Source organism: Crocuta crocuta, unplaced genomic scaffold (assembly GCF_008692635.1).
Source record: "Crocuta crocuta isolate KB4526 unplaced genomic scaffold, BGI_CrCroc_1.0 scaffold277, whole genome shotgun sequence".
Lineage (NCBI taxonomy): Eukaryota > Metazoa > Chordata > Mammalia > Carnivora > Hyaenidae > Crocuta > Crocuta crocuta.
The window spans coordinates 844,294-861,251 of NW_027531912.1; the positions used below are offsets into that span (position 1 = coordinate 844,294).

The following is a 16,958-nucleotide window of genomic DNA, read 5'->3' on the forward strand; positions in this document are numbered from 1 at the left end:
ATCATATGCTTTCATTCATAAGTGGAATTTGAGAAACTTAACAGAGGACCATGGGAAAGTGAAGGAAAAATAGAGAGGGAGGCAAACCGTAAGAGGCTCTTAAATACAGAGCCTTTAAGCCATCAACTAAAGGTTGATGGTGGTAGGGGTTAGGTGGGTGGAGAAAATGGGTGATGGGCATTGAGGAGGGCACTTGTTGGGATGAGCACTAGTATTGTATGTAATCAAAGAATCATGGGAATCTACTCCTGAAGCCAAGAGCACACTGTATGTTAGCCAACTTGACAATAAAAAAATAATTGATAGGTTTCAAATGAGATCATTCCTTAAGGGTTTCCTGTATTTCTCTTATTTCCCACATAATTTATTACATTAAATATGCTTTAAAAAGTTAAAGTTATACAAAAATATAAGTGAGTGGGGTCTCAGTGAATTAATAAGCTTCTTTCATAAAGTTGCAAAGTAAAACATTACTATTTTTCTCATCGATCCATTCCATAGTCAACCATAAGTGTAAACTTACTTAGGACCAAAACATGATTTCAGAAAAATCATAGCAAATGTCAAAATATCATGGTATTTCATCTAACAAACATTTATTACATGTTTACTGTGTTCGCCACCAGGGATGTAGAAAGCAATATGTGTTCCATGCCCTTACAGGGGCTCATAGACTAGAAGAAGACATATATAAATAAATAAGTGCAATTAAAAAATAACACAGGTGCTGGTTTCCAACTAAATCTCTGTATAAGTAATTCAGAAAAAAAATCTCTACATCATGAATACACACACACACACACACACACACACACACACACAGAGTCTTATGGAAGAAAAGAATCTCCAAGTTATTACTTTTCATTTTATCACCTCTCAAACCATCTCTTTCCAAAGTCCTCCACTGTATCATACTCATGATACTCAAGAATCAATACATAAATAAGTTATTTAACCACATCTTACTTGTAGCCAGTACCAATAACTTTTGCTAGAATGATACTCTCAGCTTTATTTTGCATTCTTTTTTTTTCCCCTCTGCTTTAAGGACAAATTAATACTGCTTCTGTAGGAGATTGATTCTCCATTCCATTAACAGCTAAGACAAATTATAAAAGAGCACTCTACATGGGAAATATAGACTTCCAGTTATGGAAAAATAAGTCACTGGAATAAAGAACAGCACAAGGAATATAATCAATGATACTGTAATAGTGCTGTATGGTAACAGATGGTAGGTATACTTGTGGTGGGCATAACAGAGAGAGAAGCTGAATCACTGCTGAACACTTGAAAATAATGTGATACTGTATGTCAACTATACTCAAAAAAATTTACAAAAAACATAAGGAGCACTCTATAAACAATGGACTAGAAACACTGATATAAGAATATTTTATCAATGGTGCTAAAATAATCCTTTCAGAAATAAAGTTTAAATACTAAAATAAATGCATATAGAACATACGTTTTAGGCTTCAGTTTTTCTATAATAGAATCTTCTTTAATACATCCATCTGTTTGGTAGGACCCTTGTCTCATATTTATAGTTGTAGCAACCTTAGGACAAGATAATAAAAGCAAAGTCATTCAACAAATTCTATTTATCCAGAATTCAAACAACTAGTGTACTATTGTTTTATAAAGTTAAACCTTAAAGATCCTCTTAAAATCAAAGAAAAAACTGTCCATGTATGATGCTTTTACCCTATTTTAATTATTTGAGCAATCTAAATTTGGCAACCATTAATTAAACAGAACATTAATGAAAATGTTTCATTCTACCAGAATTCTAAAGGAAACAGTTGCAGGAAGAGGGCCAACATGGTGGAGGAGGAGGGTATCTGAACTTCCCTCTTCTCTCAAACAAAGAAGTGCTGAAGCCAAGGCCTTTGAAACCTCAGAGTCTGGGAGGAAGAGAGACAGTAATGCTTCCAGGGACCCACCGGAACAGCCTGATGGGCCATAGGTGTATTACTGTGAACTTGGTTTTATCTCTCCAACAGCGAGGAGGGATCCCCTTCTGCGGAGAGACAACGGGTAGAGAAAGAGAGGCTGGGGAAGCAGAGGACTGTGTCTGGACAAGAGAAAAACCTCAGACGGCAAAGGAGAAAGATCCAGTCTCTAACTGGGAGACAGGCTCCAGACTGCGGCAATGAGGGGAGGCAGCCCTGGGCTTGATGGCTAGGTCAGGGTGCAGTCTGCAATAGGAGAAAGCGACCCCCTCCCAGGAGTGCTCTGGGACAGGACAAAGCCTGCGCGTGTCTGCCAGCCGGGGACCACGGATCAGGTGGCGGAAAGGCATTTCCCCAGTGCCGGGGTACACAGAGTGGGAGCTGAATCCCAGCCAAGCACCAGGGCATGGGAGTCGGCAGCACAGGACTAACCGCCACGTTTGCACCTTCAGCACAGTGAGGATAGCTCTAACAGAGTGGGTAGGGACACCAGGTCTGTGGAGCAGGGGGGGGGGGGGGGCATCTTTCTCCCCACAACCACCAAGATGGAGCCTCGGGGATCAGATAGCGGGACCCACAGTGGAGGCAGGGCCTGCCTACACCAAACCAAACCCCTCAGCACCTGGTAACTGTGTATCTTCTGGGGCAGAGTTGACACTAACAAACTAGAGGCCCCCTCCTCAGACCGGCGCTGCTGCAGTGCCTGGTTTAATTCTCGGACAATTCTTATTATATATATTCTTCCTTTTCTCCTTCTTATCTCTTTCCTCCTCTAGTCTGGTTATTCTAGTTGTTGGTTTGCTTAAGCAGACATATTAAATCCATTCCTTTGATACATGTTCCACACCACCTTCTTTATTCTCCTCTCTCTCTCTCTGGATTAAGCTAAATAGTTTCTCTGTCTGGACAACTTTATCTTCTTTTTCCCCAGCCTCCTTCTTAATTTTCCTTTCTCTCTCTCTGGATTAAACCATATAGTTTCTCTGGTCACTCTTCGTATGGGATAGGCCTCTTCCATCAGCACCACCTCCACCCTGCTGATTACTTGTAGCTGGTGTTTCTGGTTTCTTGTGGGTTTTTTTGCTTGTGTGTTTTTGTTTTCTGTTTGTTTTTTGTTTGCCTGTTTTCCTTTCCAAAGCTTCTTCAACGACAAATCAAAGCACACCTTGTGGAGGGTCCAAAACATCACTACGAGTAGGGAGATAAAGTAAGCAAAGTCACAACAACAGAGAGCGAGTAACACTCTCCAAAAATGTCTTCTGAAGGGCCAGGCCCTGAACAGTGTATGACCCCTCTTTAATATAGTAGTGCTCGCAAGTGCAGGGCATATAACCAGCTTTTAAAACACATAAGGTAAAGAAAACTAGCCAAAATGATGAAACGGAAGAATTCTCCTCAAAAGAAATTCCAGGAAGAAATGGCAGCTAAAGAATTGATCAAAACAGATATAAACAATATAACTGAACATGAATTTAGAGTAACAGTCATAAGACTAATTGCTGGGCTTGAAAAAAAGCATAGAAGACAGCAGAGAATCTACTGTTGCAGAGATCAAGGAACTAAAAAGTAGCCATGATGAATTAAGAAATGCTATAAATGAGGTACAAAAAAAAAGAGGTGGTCACAGCAAGGATTGAAGAGTCAGATGGGAGAATAGATGAAATAGAAGATAAAATTATGGGAAAATGTGAAGCTGAGAAAAACAGAGATTAAAAAAAAATTATGGACCATGAGGGGAGAATTAGAGAACTAAGTGATTCAATGAAACAGACCAATATCCATATCATAGGAATTCCATAAGAAGGAGAGAGAGAGAGAAAGGGGCTGAAGGTGTACTTGAACAAATAATAGCTGAGAACTTCCCCAATCTGGGGCAGGAAACAGACACTGAAATGCAAGAGGCACAGAGAACTCCCCTCAAACATAATTTGAATCAGTCTTCTGCATAACATATCATAGTGAAACTGGAAAATACAAGGATGAAGAGAGAATTCTGAAAGCAGCTAGGGATAAATGGGCCTCAACGTACAAAGGTAGACACAAAAGCATAGTAGCAGACCTCTCTACTGAAACCTAGCAGCCAGAAAGGAATGGCAGAAAATCTTCAAGGTTATGAACAGGAAAATTATGCAGCCAAGAATCCTTTATCCAGCAAGCCTGTTATTCAGAATAGAAGGAGAGATGAAGGCTTTCCCAAACAAAAACTCAAGGAATTCATCACCATTAAACCAGCCCTACAAGAGATCCTAAGGAGGACTCTGTGAGGGAAATGCTGAAGGACCAACAAAGGACCAGAGACATCACCACAAGCATGAATCCCACAAAGAACACAATGACTCTAAACCCATATTTTTCAATAGTAACACTGAATGCAAATGGACTACATGCCATGCTCCAATCAAAAGACACAGAGTATAAGAACAAACAAACAAACAAAAAATAACACCCATCTATTTACTCTCTACGAGAGACCCATTTTAGACCTGAGGACACCTTTAGACTGAAAGTGAGGGGATGGATAACCATCTATCATACTACTGGAAGTCAAATAAAAAGTGGAGTAGCCATACTTATATCAGACAAACTAGACTTTAAAGACAGTAACAAGAGATGAAGAAGACATTAGATGATAATTAAAGGGTCTATCCATCAAGAAAAGCTAACAATTATAAATGTCTATGCACCAAATTTGGGAGAACCCAAATATATAAAACAATCACAAACATAAGCAATCTTATTGATAAGAATCCAAAACAAAACAGTCGAGCAGATCAATGAAACTAAGGGTTAGTTTTTTGAAGAAAAAAAAATTGATAAACCACTAGCCAGGCTTCTCAAAAAGGAGAGAGAGAGAACCAAATAGATAAAATCACAAATAAAAATGGATTTATCACAACCAATCTCTCAGAAATACAAGCAATTAACAGAATACTATGAAAAATTATATGCCAACAAACTGGACAACCTGGAAGAAATGGACAAATTCCTAAACACCCGCACAACTACCAGAACTCGAACGGGAAGAAATAGAAAATTTGAACAGACCCATAAACAGTAAAGAAATTGAATCAGTTATCAAAAACCTCCCAACAAATAAGAGTCTTGGACCAGATGGCTTCCCTGTGGAGCTCTACCAGACATTTAAAGCAGAGTTAATACCTATCCTTCCCAAGCTGTTCCAAAAAATATAAATGGAAGGAAAACTTCCAGACTCATTCTATGAAGGCAGCATTACTTTGATTACCAAACCAGACAGACACTCCACAAAAAAGGAGAACTATAGGCCAATATCCCTGATGAACATGGAAGCAAAACTTCTTAACAAGATACTAGAAGATCAAATTCAACAACGTTATTTACTATAATCAACTGGGATTCATTTTTGGGCTGCAGGGCTGGTTCAATACTCACAAATCAATCAATGTGATACTTCACATTAATAAAAGAAAAGGATAAGAACCATATGATCTTGTCAATAGATACAGAAAAAGCATTTGACAAAATACAGCATCCTTTCTTAATAAAAACCCTCAAGAAAGTTGGGATAGAAAGAACATACTTTAAACATAAAAGCTATCTATGAAAAACCCATAGACCATCCTCAATGGGGGAAAAACAGAGATTTCCCCCAGAGATGTCCACTCACCACTGTTGTTTAACACAGTTGTTTAACTTTCTGGAAGTCCTAGAATCAGCAATCAGACAACAAAATGAAATAAAAGGCATCAAAATTGGCCAAAAAAAGTCAAACTTTCACTATTTGCAGACATGATACTCCATATGGAAAACCCAAAAGACTCTTAGAACTGATCCATGAATTCAGCAAAGTTGCAGGATACAAAATCAACGTACAGAAATCAGTTGTATTTTTATATACCAATAATGAAGCAACAGAAAGAGAAATCAATGGCACCTGGGTGGCTCAGTCGGTTAACCACCCAACTTTGGCTCAGATCATGATCTCATGGTTCTTGAGTTTGAACCCCATGTTGGGCTCTGGGCTGATAGCTTGGAGCCTGGAGCCTGCTTCAGATTCTGTGTCTCCCTCTCTCTCTGCCCTCCCTGCTCACATTCTGTCTCTCCAAAATAAATATTTTAAATTTTTTAATTAAAAAAGAGAAATCAAGAAACTGATCCCATTCACAATTGCATCAAAAACCATAAAATACCTAGGAATAAACCTAACCAAAGATGTAAAAGATCTGTATGATGAAAACTATAGAAAGCTTATAAAGGAAATTGAAGAAGACACAAAGAAATGGAAAAACATTCCATGATCATGGATTGGAAGGATAAATATTGTTTAAATGTCAATACTACCCAAAGCAATCTGCACATTCAATGCAATCCCAATCAAAATTGCACCAGCGTCCTCAAAGCTAAAACAAGCAATCCTAAAATTTGTATGGAACCACAAAAGACCCTGAATAGCCAAAGTAATGTTGAAAAAGAAAACCAAAATGGAAGGCATCACAAACTTTAGCCTCTAGTACAAAGCTGTAGTCATCAAGACAGTATCATATTAGCACAAAAACAGACACAAAGACCAGTGGAATAGAATAGGGAACCCAGAATTGGACCCACAAATGTATGCCCAAATAATCTTTGACACAGCAGGAAAGAGTATCCAATGGAGAAAAGACAGTCTCTTTAGCAAATGGAGCTGGGAGAACTGGACAGCAACATGCAGAAGCATGAAACTAGATCACTTTTTTACACCATACACAAAAATAAACTCAAAATGGATGAAAGACCTGAATGTGAAACAGGAAACCATCATAACCCTAGAGGAGAAAGCAGGCAAAAATCTCTTTGATCTCAGCTGCAGCAATTTCTTACTTGACACATTTCCAAAGGCAAGGGAATTAAAAGCAAAATGAAGTATTTGGACCTCATCAAAATAAAAAGCTTCTGCACTGCAAAAGAAACAAAACTAAAAGGCAACCAACAGAATGGGAAGAGAGATTTGCTAATGACATATCAGATAAAGGGCTAGTATCCAAAATCTATAAAGAACTCAAATTCCAGACCCAAAAAAACCAAACAATCCAGTGAAGAAATGGGCAGAAGGCATGAATAGACACTTTTCCAAAGAAAACATCCAGATGGCAAACAGACACTTGAAATGACACTCAACGTCACTCATCATCGAGGAAATAGAAATCAAAGCCACACTGTGATACCACCTCGCATCGGTCAGTGTGGCTAAAATGAACAACTCAGGAAATTACTGATGCTGGTGAGGATGTGGAGAAAAGGGAACCTTCTTACACTGTTGGTGGGAATGCAAACTGGTGCAGCCACTCTGGAAAACAGTGTAGAGGTTCCTCAAAAAATTAAAAACAGAACTACCCTATGACCCAGCAATAGCATGGCTAGTAATTTATCCAAGAGATACAGGAGTGCTGATGCATAGGAGCATGTGTACCCCAATGTTCATAGCAGCACTCTCAACAATAGCCAAATCATGGAAAGAGCCTAAATGTCCATAAACTGATGAACAGATAAAGATGTGGTTTATATATACAATGGACTACTCCCTGGCAATGAGAAAGAATAAAATCATGCCATTTGCAGCAACGTGGATCCTGAGAAACTTAACAGAAGACCATGGGGGAAGGGAAGGGAGAAAAAATAGTTACAGAGAGGAAGAGAGGCAAACCATAAGAAACTCTTAAATACAGAAAACAAACTGAGGGTGGATAGGGAGTGGAGGAGAGGGGAAAGTGGGTGATGAGCATTGAGGAGAGCACTTGTTGGGATGAGCACTGGGTGTTATATGTAAGCCTATCTGACAATAAATCATATTTTTAAAATTAATTAAAGGAAATAGTTGTAATAATATTTTTAAAATCTACTGTAAAATTTTCACAATGACAGAGTAATGTTTAAAACTCTACAATTATATTTAATAAACTTAATGTGAAAAACAGTTCTAAGAAAACTAATTTATTAGGGATCATAAAATAACAGAATAAATGAATAATGTCTAGTTCCTAAAGACAAAGATTTAGTATCCTTAAATACATCTAATATAAAATTAATTGTATAGTTCATATGGAAAATATGTATGAATTACAAAAATTTCAACCCACCATTCAGTATAGATTTATCCCACCAGATAATGAAGCTAGTCTAATTAAAATGCTAAGGTACTGGTGCAAAAAATGAGAATAGAGCTATGAAACAGATCCACATATATATAGAAACTTAATACAGAATAAAAGGGGCATTTCAATTAAAAAGAGGAAGGATTATTTAATAGTGTGAGGAAGTCAGCTAATTATTCTGAAGAATAAAGTTACCACCCACCTTACATCATTTATATTATAAAAGATTTAAGTTGTGAATCTTAAACGTGATACAAGCATAAAAAAATACATATATAAAGCTGAAATGGGAAGGTCTAATTAGAGAAAACCCAGAAACCATTAAGGAGGGAGAAAACAACTAAAGGAAACATTTCTGAAAGGCTAAATGTAGTAAAATAAAAAGTGAAAGACTGGTAGAAAATGGCTAGGATATACAGAATAAGATATTAATATCCCTATCACATGAACTATTCTTACAAGTTAGGAAAAAAAATTCAAAAGGAAAATATTCAAAGGATATTTCAGGATCCATTAAAGATCCTCCCAAAAGGGAAGCTGGTAAGTCAACATATTAAGGTGCTCTATTTCACTAGTCGTCAGGGAATTACAGTTTAAAGCAACAAGATGACTACTTGCTGCCCATTAAAATCCCAAACACTGAAGTAAAATGTGACAAATTCAAACATTAATTTGTTTTGGAGTTAGAAATTAACAGAACTTGCTCACAGAATTCTTTTGGTAGGAGTTGTTTTGAGGAATTATATACAGATATAGTGAAAAACTGGGTTGCCTAGGTCACTCAGTTGGTTAAGCATCTGACTTGGGCTCAAGTCACGATCTCGCAGTTCGTGGGTTTAAGCTCCGCATTGGGCTCTGCACTGACAGCTCAGAGCCTGGAGCCTGCTTCAGATTCTGTCTGTGTCTCTCTGTCTCTGCCCCTCCCCCTGCTCACACTCTCGCTCTCAAAAATAAAGATTAAAAAAATTTTTTTATGTCTTTATTTTGAGAGACAGAGAGTGAGTGGGGGAGGGGGAGAGGGAGAGACAGAATGTAAAGCAGGCTCTACGCTCTGAGCTGTCAGCACAGAGCCCAACGCAGGGTTCGAACCCACGGACTGTGAGATCATGACCTGAGCCAAAGTCAGATGCTTAACCGACTGAGCCACCCAGACGTCCCTAAAAAAATTCTTAAAGAAAATTTTTGAAAACCACTTAAATGTTTATAATAAAGGGATTAGTAAAGAATTACAGCACTTATGTACAATGGTTTGTTATGTAGACATTAAAAGTAATTGTAGGATATCAATGTTCAAAAGCCAGCTAAGATCTATACATTAGCTATACTCACGGTCTACTATTAAAGGTGAATTCAATTTTGAGTTAAAAATTTCCTTTTACATAGTACTAACAACTGATCTAATTTAAATTTCCACAATGCAATTTTTTAAAAATTGTAGGAGACTCTCATGAAAATTAGTTAATGTTGCTAAGAGAAATAAAACAGATTACTAAATGTTATAGCCACCCATTTAAATATACTTTTTGGGTAGGGGGAGAGGATGTCTGTCAAGGTTTGTTTGTTTTAATATTTTGTTTATTTTTGAGATAGAGACAGACAGACAGAATCTGAAGCAGGCTCCAGGCTCCAAGTTGTCAGCACAGGGCCTGACTCGGGGCTTGAGCTCACGAACTGTGAGATCATGACTTGAGCCAAAGTCTGACACTTAACTGACTGAGCCACCCAGGTGCTGCCAAATTATCAGATAATTAGGGGGAAAGTGTTAACTCTTATTTTAATGCATTCTGAGTGAGCGAGAGAGAACGTTCTCATGGGGTGGCAGAGAAAAAGAGACAGAGAGAGAGAAAGAGAGAGAATCCCAAGTAGGCTCCTTGCTTTCAGCTTGGGCCTCCATCTCAAGAACTGTGAGATCGTGAACTGAGCCAAAATCAAGAGTTGGACGCTGAACCAACTGAGCTACCCAAGCATCCTGAAAAAGTGTTACTTTTAACAAATCACATTGGACTTAAAGTCACTTTTTGAGAATACCCCATCCCCCAAATTAGCAGCTAAAATTTTAATTTCTATATGCTTATTACTTACCCTGCTTCGGTTTAGCATTTCACAGTAAGAGATTAATGTCACTACCAACAGATTTGAGAGGACACCTTTCCCAGAAAATTCAAGAAAATATTAAATTGACTTAAAAGTTAAATTGTATAAAGAGTCTTAACTTGTTATAAAGAGGTTCTCTCCCTGACCCCTATAGCTTGTCTTTTAAGTTTTTTTAATAATGTAATTATCACTGTTTTTTAGTTTCAAGTTTCTATTTAGATTCCAGTTAATAGTGTTATATTGGCTTCAGGTGTAGGATTTAGTGATTTATCACTTACATACAACACCCAGTACCCGTCACCCACTTAACCCATCCTCCTACACCTCCCCTCCAGCAACCCTCAGTTTATTCTCTACTTGTGGTGAGTTTTTTGCTTGTTTTTGCTACCTGTAAATGAAAAAATGCAGTCAAATTTAGCCAGTATGTCTTTTATGGTTTCTGCTTTCAGTGATAGATTTTAACAAGGCTTCCCCATCCAAGATCAGACAATTATCTGTACTTTCTTCTAGTTTAAATGTTTAATTTGCATGTTAACATTTCCAATCCACATTGGACTGGTAACATATATTATCTATTGATTAGATAATTTATCCTTCCCTTTTCACACAGTGTATTTTTGGACTCTGGTCCAATAGATCAATACAATATCAGTATTTCTGGAAAGATACCTCAGTATGATCCTATGAACAAAATCTGACATCTTGCTGTGCAAAATGCAGAATGCTAATGAAGTAACCATTAATATCAATCAAAAGCAGAGAACCAATGTTATCAAAAACCATACAACTATGAAAGATAAAGACAGGCAGACAGGGGTGCCTGGGTGGCTCAGTCAGTTGGGCGTCCAACTCTTGATATGGGCTCAGGTCATGATCCCAGAGTCATGGGATTGAGCCCCACGTTGGGCTCTGTGCTGAGTGTGGAGCTTAAGATTCTTTCTCTCCTTCTGCCCCTCTTCCCCACTCTTTCTCTCCCAAAAAAAAAAAAAAAAAGGTAGATAAATATATATTCACCCAAACTCAGAAATAACACAAGTATATCTATTAATCCTGAATAGAATCATTTTAGGCTAAATACCTAGGCCTTCAACATTAAAGATAAATAATAAATATAAGCTTTATGGGAATATAGGTATTTAACTCTTACCTTTTAGAAAAGAGTACATAAAATAAAAATAATAAACTACCTTTCTGAAATATTCTATAATTTCAGTCTTTTTACTAATTTAAACTAGTTCATTAAAGGTTTCTTGAAGGGACCCCCTTAAATTAGGATCAGCTTTAGTGCATTTGAAGAATCTGATTATAGTCCCTTTGTCAATTCCCTGGGCTAAAAGCAGAAAGGGAGAAAGGGGGAGGATGAAACATATCTCCCAAAGAGTCAGAACTAGTTAAATTCTACAAAATAGATTTATCATAACCCTAAAATCAAAAATAGCATTTGTAAATGTACCATAAACATTTGTATAGATGTTATTCAAAATAATATAAGTATAATGATTTAAGACCACTAAGCATGCAATCGTTTGCCAAAAAAGGGTTTACTGTTCTAATAAATGTCTGGTTTTTTTGAGTATTAGAACAGGATGGGTTTAAGCAGAGTCAGTTCCAGCTGCCTGTTTATTCCCTTTCCCTTATTCTTTAACCACCACGAGCCTGAATCTGTCGAGGATCTTCCATTACAAAGGAACTAGGCTCCCCTTTATTTTAACTATGTAGTGAAGCCACATCTGAGGAACCCAATGTCAAAAAAAACACAAAACAAAAAACAAAAAACAAAAAACCCAGCTAGGAGAAAGGAATTTCCCACAATAAAGACCATAACTTGTAAAGTATGTAATTCCAAAGTAGACATTTTTTTTTAATTTTTTTCTTAATGTTTTAATTTCTAGGAGAGAGAGAGAGAGAGAGAGACAGCATGAGCAGGGGAGGGTCAGAGAGAGAGGGAGTCACAGACTCTGAAACAGGCTTCAGGCTCTGAGCTGGCAGTCAGCACAGAGCCCGACACGGGGCTCGAACCCACGAACCGCGAAATCATGACCTGAGCCTAAGTAGGACGCTCAACTGACTAAGCCACCCAGGCGCCCCCAAAGTAGACATCTTTTAACATGTAAATGTTTCTGTTATAATTCAAACCTTTTATTTATAATTCAAATAAATTCAATACATACATTTTATTTTTTTAACATGTTTAACTTACAAACCAATTAATCCACACCTAAATGATCATGGGTTGATTATAACACTTATTTTAATGGTCTTGAAGCTTTTAGAGAACTTTTACATAACTTAAATTTGACTTAAATCCTGTAAGAAAAGTAGGCATTATTTCCATCTCATGAATGAGGAAACTCAGCCTTTGTGTGACAGAACTATGACTGCACTCCAGGTCTTCTGCCTCTATAGTGTTTGTCTCACTGACAGAAAACAATGGATACAAATCCTCATCATCCAATAGCTCAAGTGGAACATTAAGAATTTAGAGATTAAAGGGCATCTGGGTGGCTCAGTTGATTAAGCATCTGATTTTGGCTCTGGTCATGATCTCAGGATTCATGAGTTCAAGCCCTACATCAGGCTCCGCATTGACCACGCTCACCTTGTGGAGCCTGCTTGGGATTTTCTCTCTCTCTCCACCCCTCCCCTGCTCATGCTTTCTTTCTCAAAATAAGTAGAATTTACAGACAAAAAGACAATTTTCCAGGGACATACTATACAAATCGAACTCTATTTGCATTTGTAGCAAATGCAAAGGATGTTCATTAAATTTTGAGTCCCTGATTTGTTTTCGTTATTATGGGTTTACAGATTTTAATCCTAGTACAACTGTACTTTTTTAATGCCTCTGAAGTTAACTTTAGGCCACTGTTTTTGCTTCTCTTTTAAACTATGGCATCTCTACCAATGTAAATTTGATGACACACAAAGATTGAGGGTCAGGGAGAGTTCAAAATTTGCTTGCTTGGTATTGGCGTGGGAAAGAAAGATTTGAAAGGAACAGATTTCACTAAAAATAAGTAAAAAGACCATTTACAAAAATAAATTCAAGATGGATGAAAGACCTAAATGTGAGACCAGAAATCATCAAAATCCTAGAGAAGAACACAAGCAGCAACCTCTTTGACTTTGGCCGCAGCAACTTCTTACCAGATATATCGCCAGAGGCGAGGGAAACAAAAGCAAAAATAAACTACTGGGACTTCATCAAAATAAAAAGCTTCTGGAGAGTGAAGGAAACAATCTACAAAACTAAAAGGTAGCCTACAGATTAGGAGAAGACATTCACAAATGACATATCTGATAATGGGTTAGCATACAAAATTGGTAAAGAACTTATCAAACTCAACACCCAAAACACAAATAATCCAGCTAAGAAATGGGCAGAAGACATGAATATACACTTCTCCAAAAAAGATTATCTGGATGGTTAACAGACACGTGAAGAGATGCTCAACATCGCTCATCATCAGGGAAGTACAAATCAAAACCACAATGAGATACCATCACACACCTGTCAGAATGGCTAAAATTAACACAAGAAACAACAGGTGTTGGCAAGGAGGCAGAGAAAGCAGAACCCTCTTGCACTGCTGGGTGTGAATGCAAAGTGGTTCAGTCACTCTGGAGAACAGTATGGAGGTGCCGCAAAAAGCTAAAAATAGAACTACCCTAGAACCCAGCAATTATACTACTAGGTATTTACCCAAAGGATACAAAAATACAGATTTGAAGGGGAACACGCACCCCTATATTTACAGCAGTACTATCAACAACAGCCAATCTATGGACAGAGCCCAAATGTCCACTGACTAATGAATGGATAAAGATAATGTGAGAGGTGTGTGTGTGCGCGCGCCCACGTGCGTGCATGCATTAAAGGATATTCTTATGGAATATCACTCAGCCATCAAAAAAAAATGAAATACTGCCATATACAATGATACAGACGGAGCTACATGTATGATGCTAAGTGAAATAAGTCAGTCATAGAAAGACAAATAACATATGATTTCACTCACATGTGGAATTTAAGAAACAGAACAGGTGAACATATGAGATGGGGGAAAAGAGAGGGAAACAAACCATGAGAGATTCTTAGAGAACTGAGGGTTGATAGAGGGAGGTGGATGGAGGGGGGCTAGCTAGGGGACGGGTATTAGGGAGGGCACTTGTTATGATGAGCATTGGGTGTTGTATGTAATTGATGAATCACTGAATTCTACTACTGAAACCAATATTACACTTTATGTTAACTAAAATTTAAATTAAAATTTGAAAAAATAAACAGAAATAAAGATCACTGGAAATAGTAAAAATTAGGATAACATAAAAAAAATAAAAATAGGGGTGCCCGGGTGACTTAGTTAAGTGTCCAACTTGGGCTCAGGTCATGATCTCACAGTTTGCGGGTTCTAGTCCCTGCATTGGGGTCCGTGCTAATAGCTTTGAGCTCAGAGCCTGGAACCTCCTTTGGATTCTACATCTCCCTCTCTCTGCCCCTCCTCCAATCATGCTCTGTCTCTGTCTCTCTCTCAAAGATGAATAAACATTAAAAATAATGTAAAAGAAAGTAAAAATAAAGAGAGTCAATTTTCCACAGAAGTCTCCAAAGGGGCACCTGGGTAGCTCAGTTAAGCATCTGACTCTTGATTTCGGCGCGCTCTCTCTCTCTCTCCTTCTGCCCCTTCCCCCACCTGCACACTTGCTTTCTCTAACATTAAAAAAATTAAAAAAAATTTTTAATGTTTTATTTATTTCTGAGAGAGAGAGAGACAGTCATGAGCAGACTGAGCCACCCAGGTGCCTCCAAAAAAAAATATTTTTAAAGAGTCAAAACATATAGGCTGATTAATGTAGAACTTAAACTTTGTATTTTCTTAAACATTCTGAACAACGACAAAATGAATCAAAAAAGCTTTATCCTTTGTTAAGCTTCTTCCTTTAAGACTCAGCAGCAAAAATTCAAAATTTTAGGTTCTAACTAAAAGTATGTTTTCTCTAACATTTTTACCTTCAACAGTAGGTTGTAATATACTGACTATGAAAGACAATAAAACTTACCTCACAATCAGGGCATATAATTGTGTTGTATTCTTCAGTTATTAACAAGCACAGTTCACAAAAAGCATGTCCACACTGAAGTTCATGGTGGTGACCTATTGATGAAATTCTGCTGTGAATTAAACTTTCTACAGTTTGTTAGCATTGAATGTGCAGCATTAATCAGAGGGAAAAGTTAAAAGGGACTCTTACATGGGAAAGATATCACGTTTCATTAGAAATGTAGGGACTTATTAAACAAAATTCAGGAGAAGCTATTAAGTCTGGAGGAGGGAAAAAAAAAATCAGACTGAAAACCAAGCAGGGCTATCTATGTAATATTGTTTGCATTAATTTAGTTTCTGGTACCTACACGACTTGGAATTTGCTATATCTTATAATCATACAAAATGCTCTGACATACTTCATTCGACCTTTGTACACATCACAGCCAAGTAGACTTGGGAAGGTTACATTCAACTTAGAAATGGAGGAACCTTCTGGTGATCTGGCTACATGGTATAATCCAGACTGTAGCCTAGTTCTGTTTCCAAGTCCAATACTCCCTCTACTTGATTTCATTGCCTCTGATTTAGATTTCCAATCAGGTAAAGAGAACAGGGAGGGCAGGTATGGGACACTGGCAAGACCTATTACAGTGATCTAAGATACTGGACAGAAGCCAGACGCTGCTACAGTCCTACACGCACGATCCTCATAAAGATAATTTCACAAACCTAGCATTCATGAGGGGAAATACCATAATCTTGAGTGAAAACCTAATATAAAGATTTTAATGTTCTAAATAAAATTTGAAGTTGATCATAATACACATATTTGTTTTAGCTACGTCACTTCAAAAAGTTGTCCTTTTAAAACACTTTGCAAAAAAAAAGGAAAAGCGCTAGATAAAATCAATTATCTTTTATTGCCAAAAGATAGTGTTCTTGCTAATTTAGAAGTACAGTCTTTTGATAAAAGAGCTTTAGTTTTCAAGCCAAGTGAAGTACCTGAAACTTGCTTATGACCAAGCTAAATTTTACAGGTCTATTCAGATTTCAGAGATATTGCCAAAGAAATCAAAACTGTTTAACTGTTCTATCCTTATACAATTTCTGATGTTGTACCAGTGTAATCTGTGATACATCATCGCTTACAAAGCACTTTCACAATTTTATATGCCTAAATACCACCTAGCATATTTCTGAGCATTATGATACAAACATACGGAAGCACGAGTGACTTTTAAAGGTCATGTTCTTAAACTTTATCTGGGAATACTGATTTGATTCAAACAATGGAGATTTTCTATGTGACAGCAGTGATAAAAAGAGTAGGAGAAACTTAGCTCTCTACCTTAAAACACAACTAACCAACTTTTTCTACAAATGTTCACATCTCTTAAAAGGAGTCTGTCCCGGAGGAACTGAGAAAATTAATGACTTTCACTCTGTAAGTATAAACGTTAAACAAGTCACTGGGGTGGTAAGAAGACTTTTCAGCAACTGCAGCTTGAAATTCAACAACTGTCAGAGACCACACTCTACGGCATTTTCAATTTCATTAAAGTAACTCTAGTGAATGTGTTTTCACTAGAGTAGATTCTAAACCAACAAGAGTGCAGTGGATTTCCCCCCTTGATGTACAAAGGAAAACACAAGATGCGCAAAAGGAGCGAATTGTTTCCCAATGTCTTAAGCCAAACCGGGCAATAATGCTCCCCACCCCACCCCACCCCACCGCAAATACGTGTTCTCTG

General features: G+C 37.5%; 1 protein-coding gene across 1 annotated transcript in view; it reads right to left on the reverse strand.

Moving 5' to 3' along the window:
• RNF17 (ring finger protein 17) overlaps nucleotides 1-16,958 on the reverse strand; it is a 117,561-nt gene that overhangs the window by 99,538 nt on the left and 1,065 nt on the right. The window contains exon 3 of the mRNA XM_077774698.1: nucleotides 1,469-1,560. Coding sequence (XP_077630824.1) covers nucleotides 1,469-1,560 — 92 coding nt within the window. The remainder of the gene's footprint in view (nucleotides 1-1,468; nucleotides 1,561-16,958) is intronic.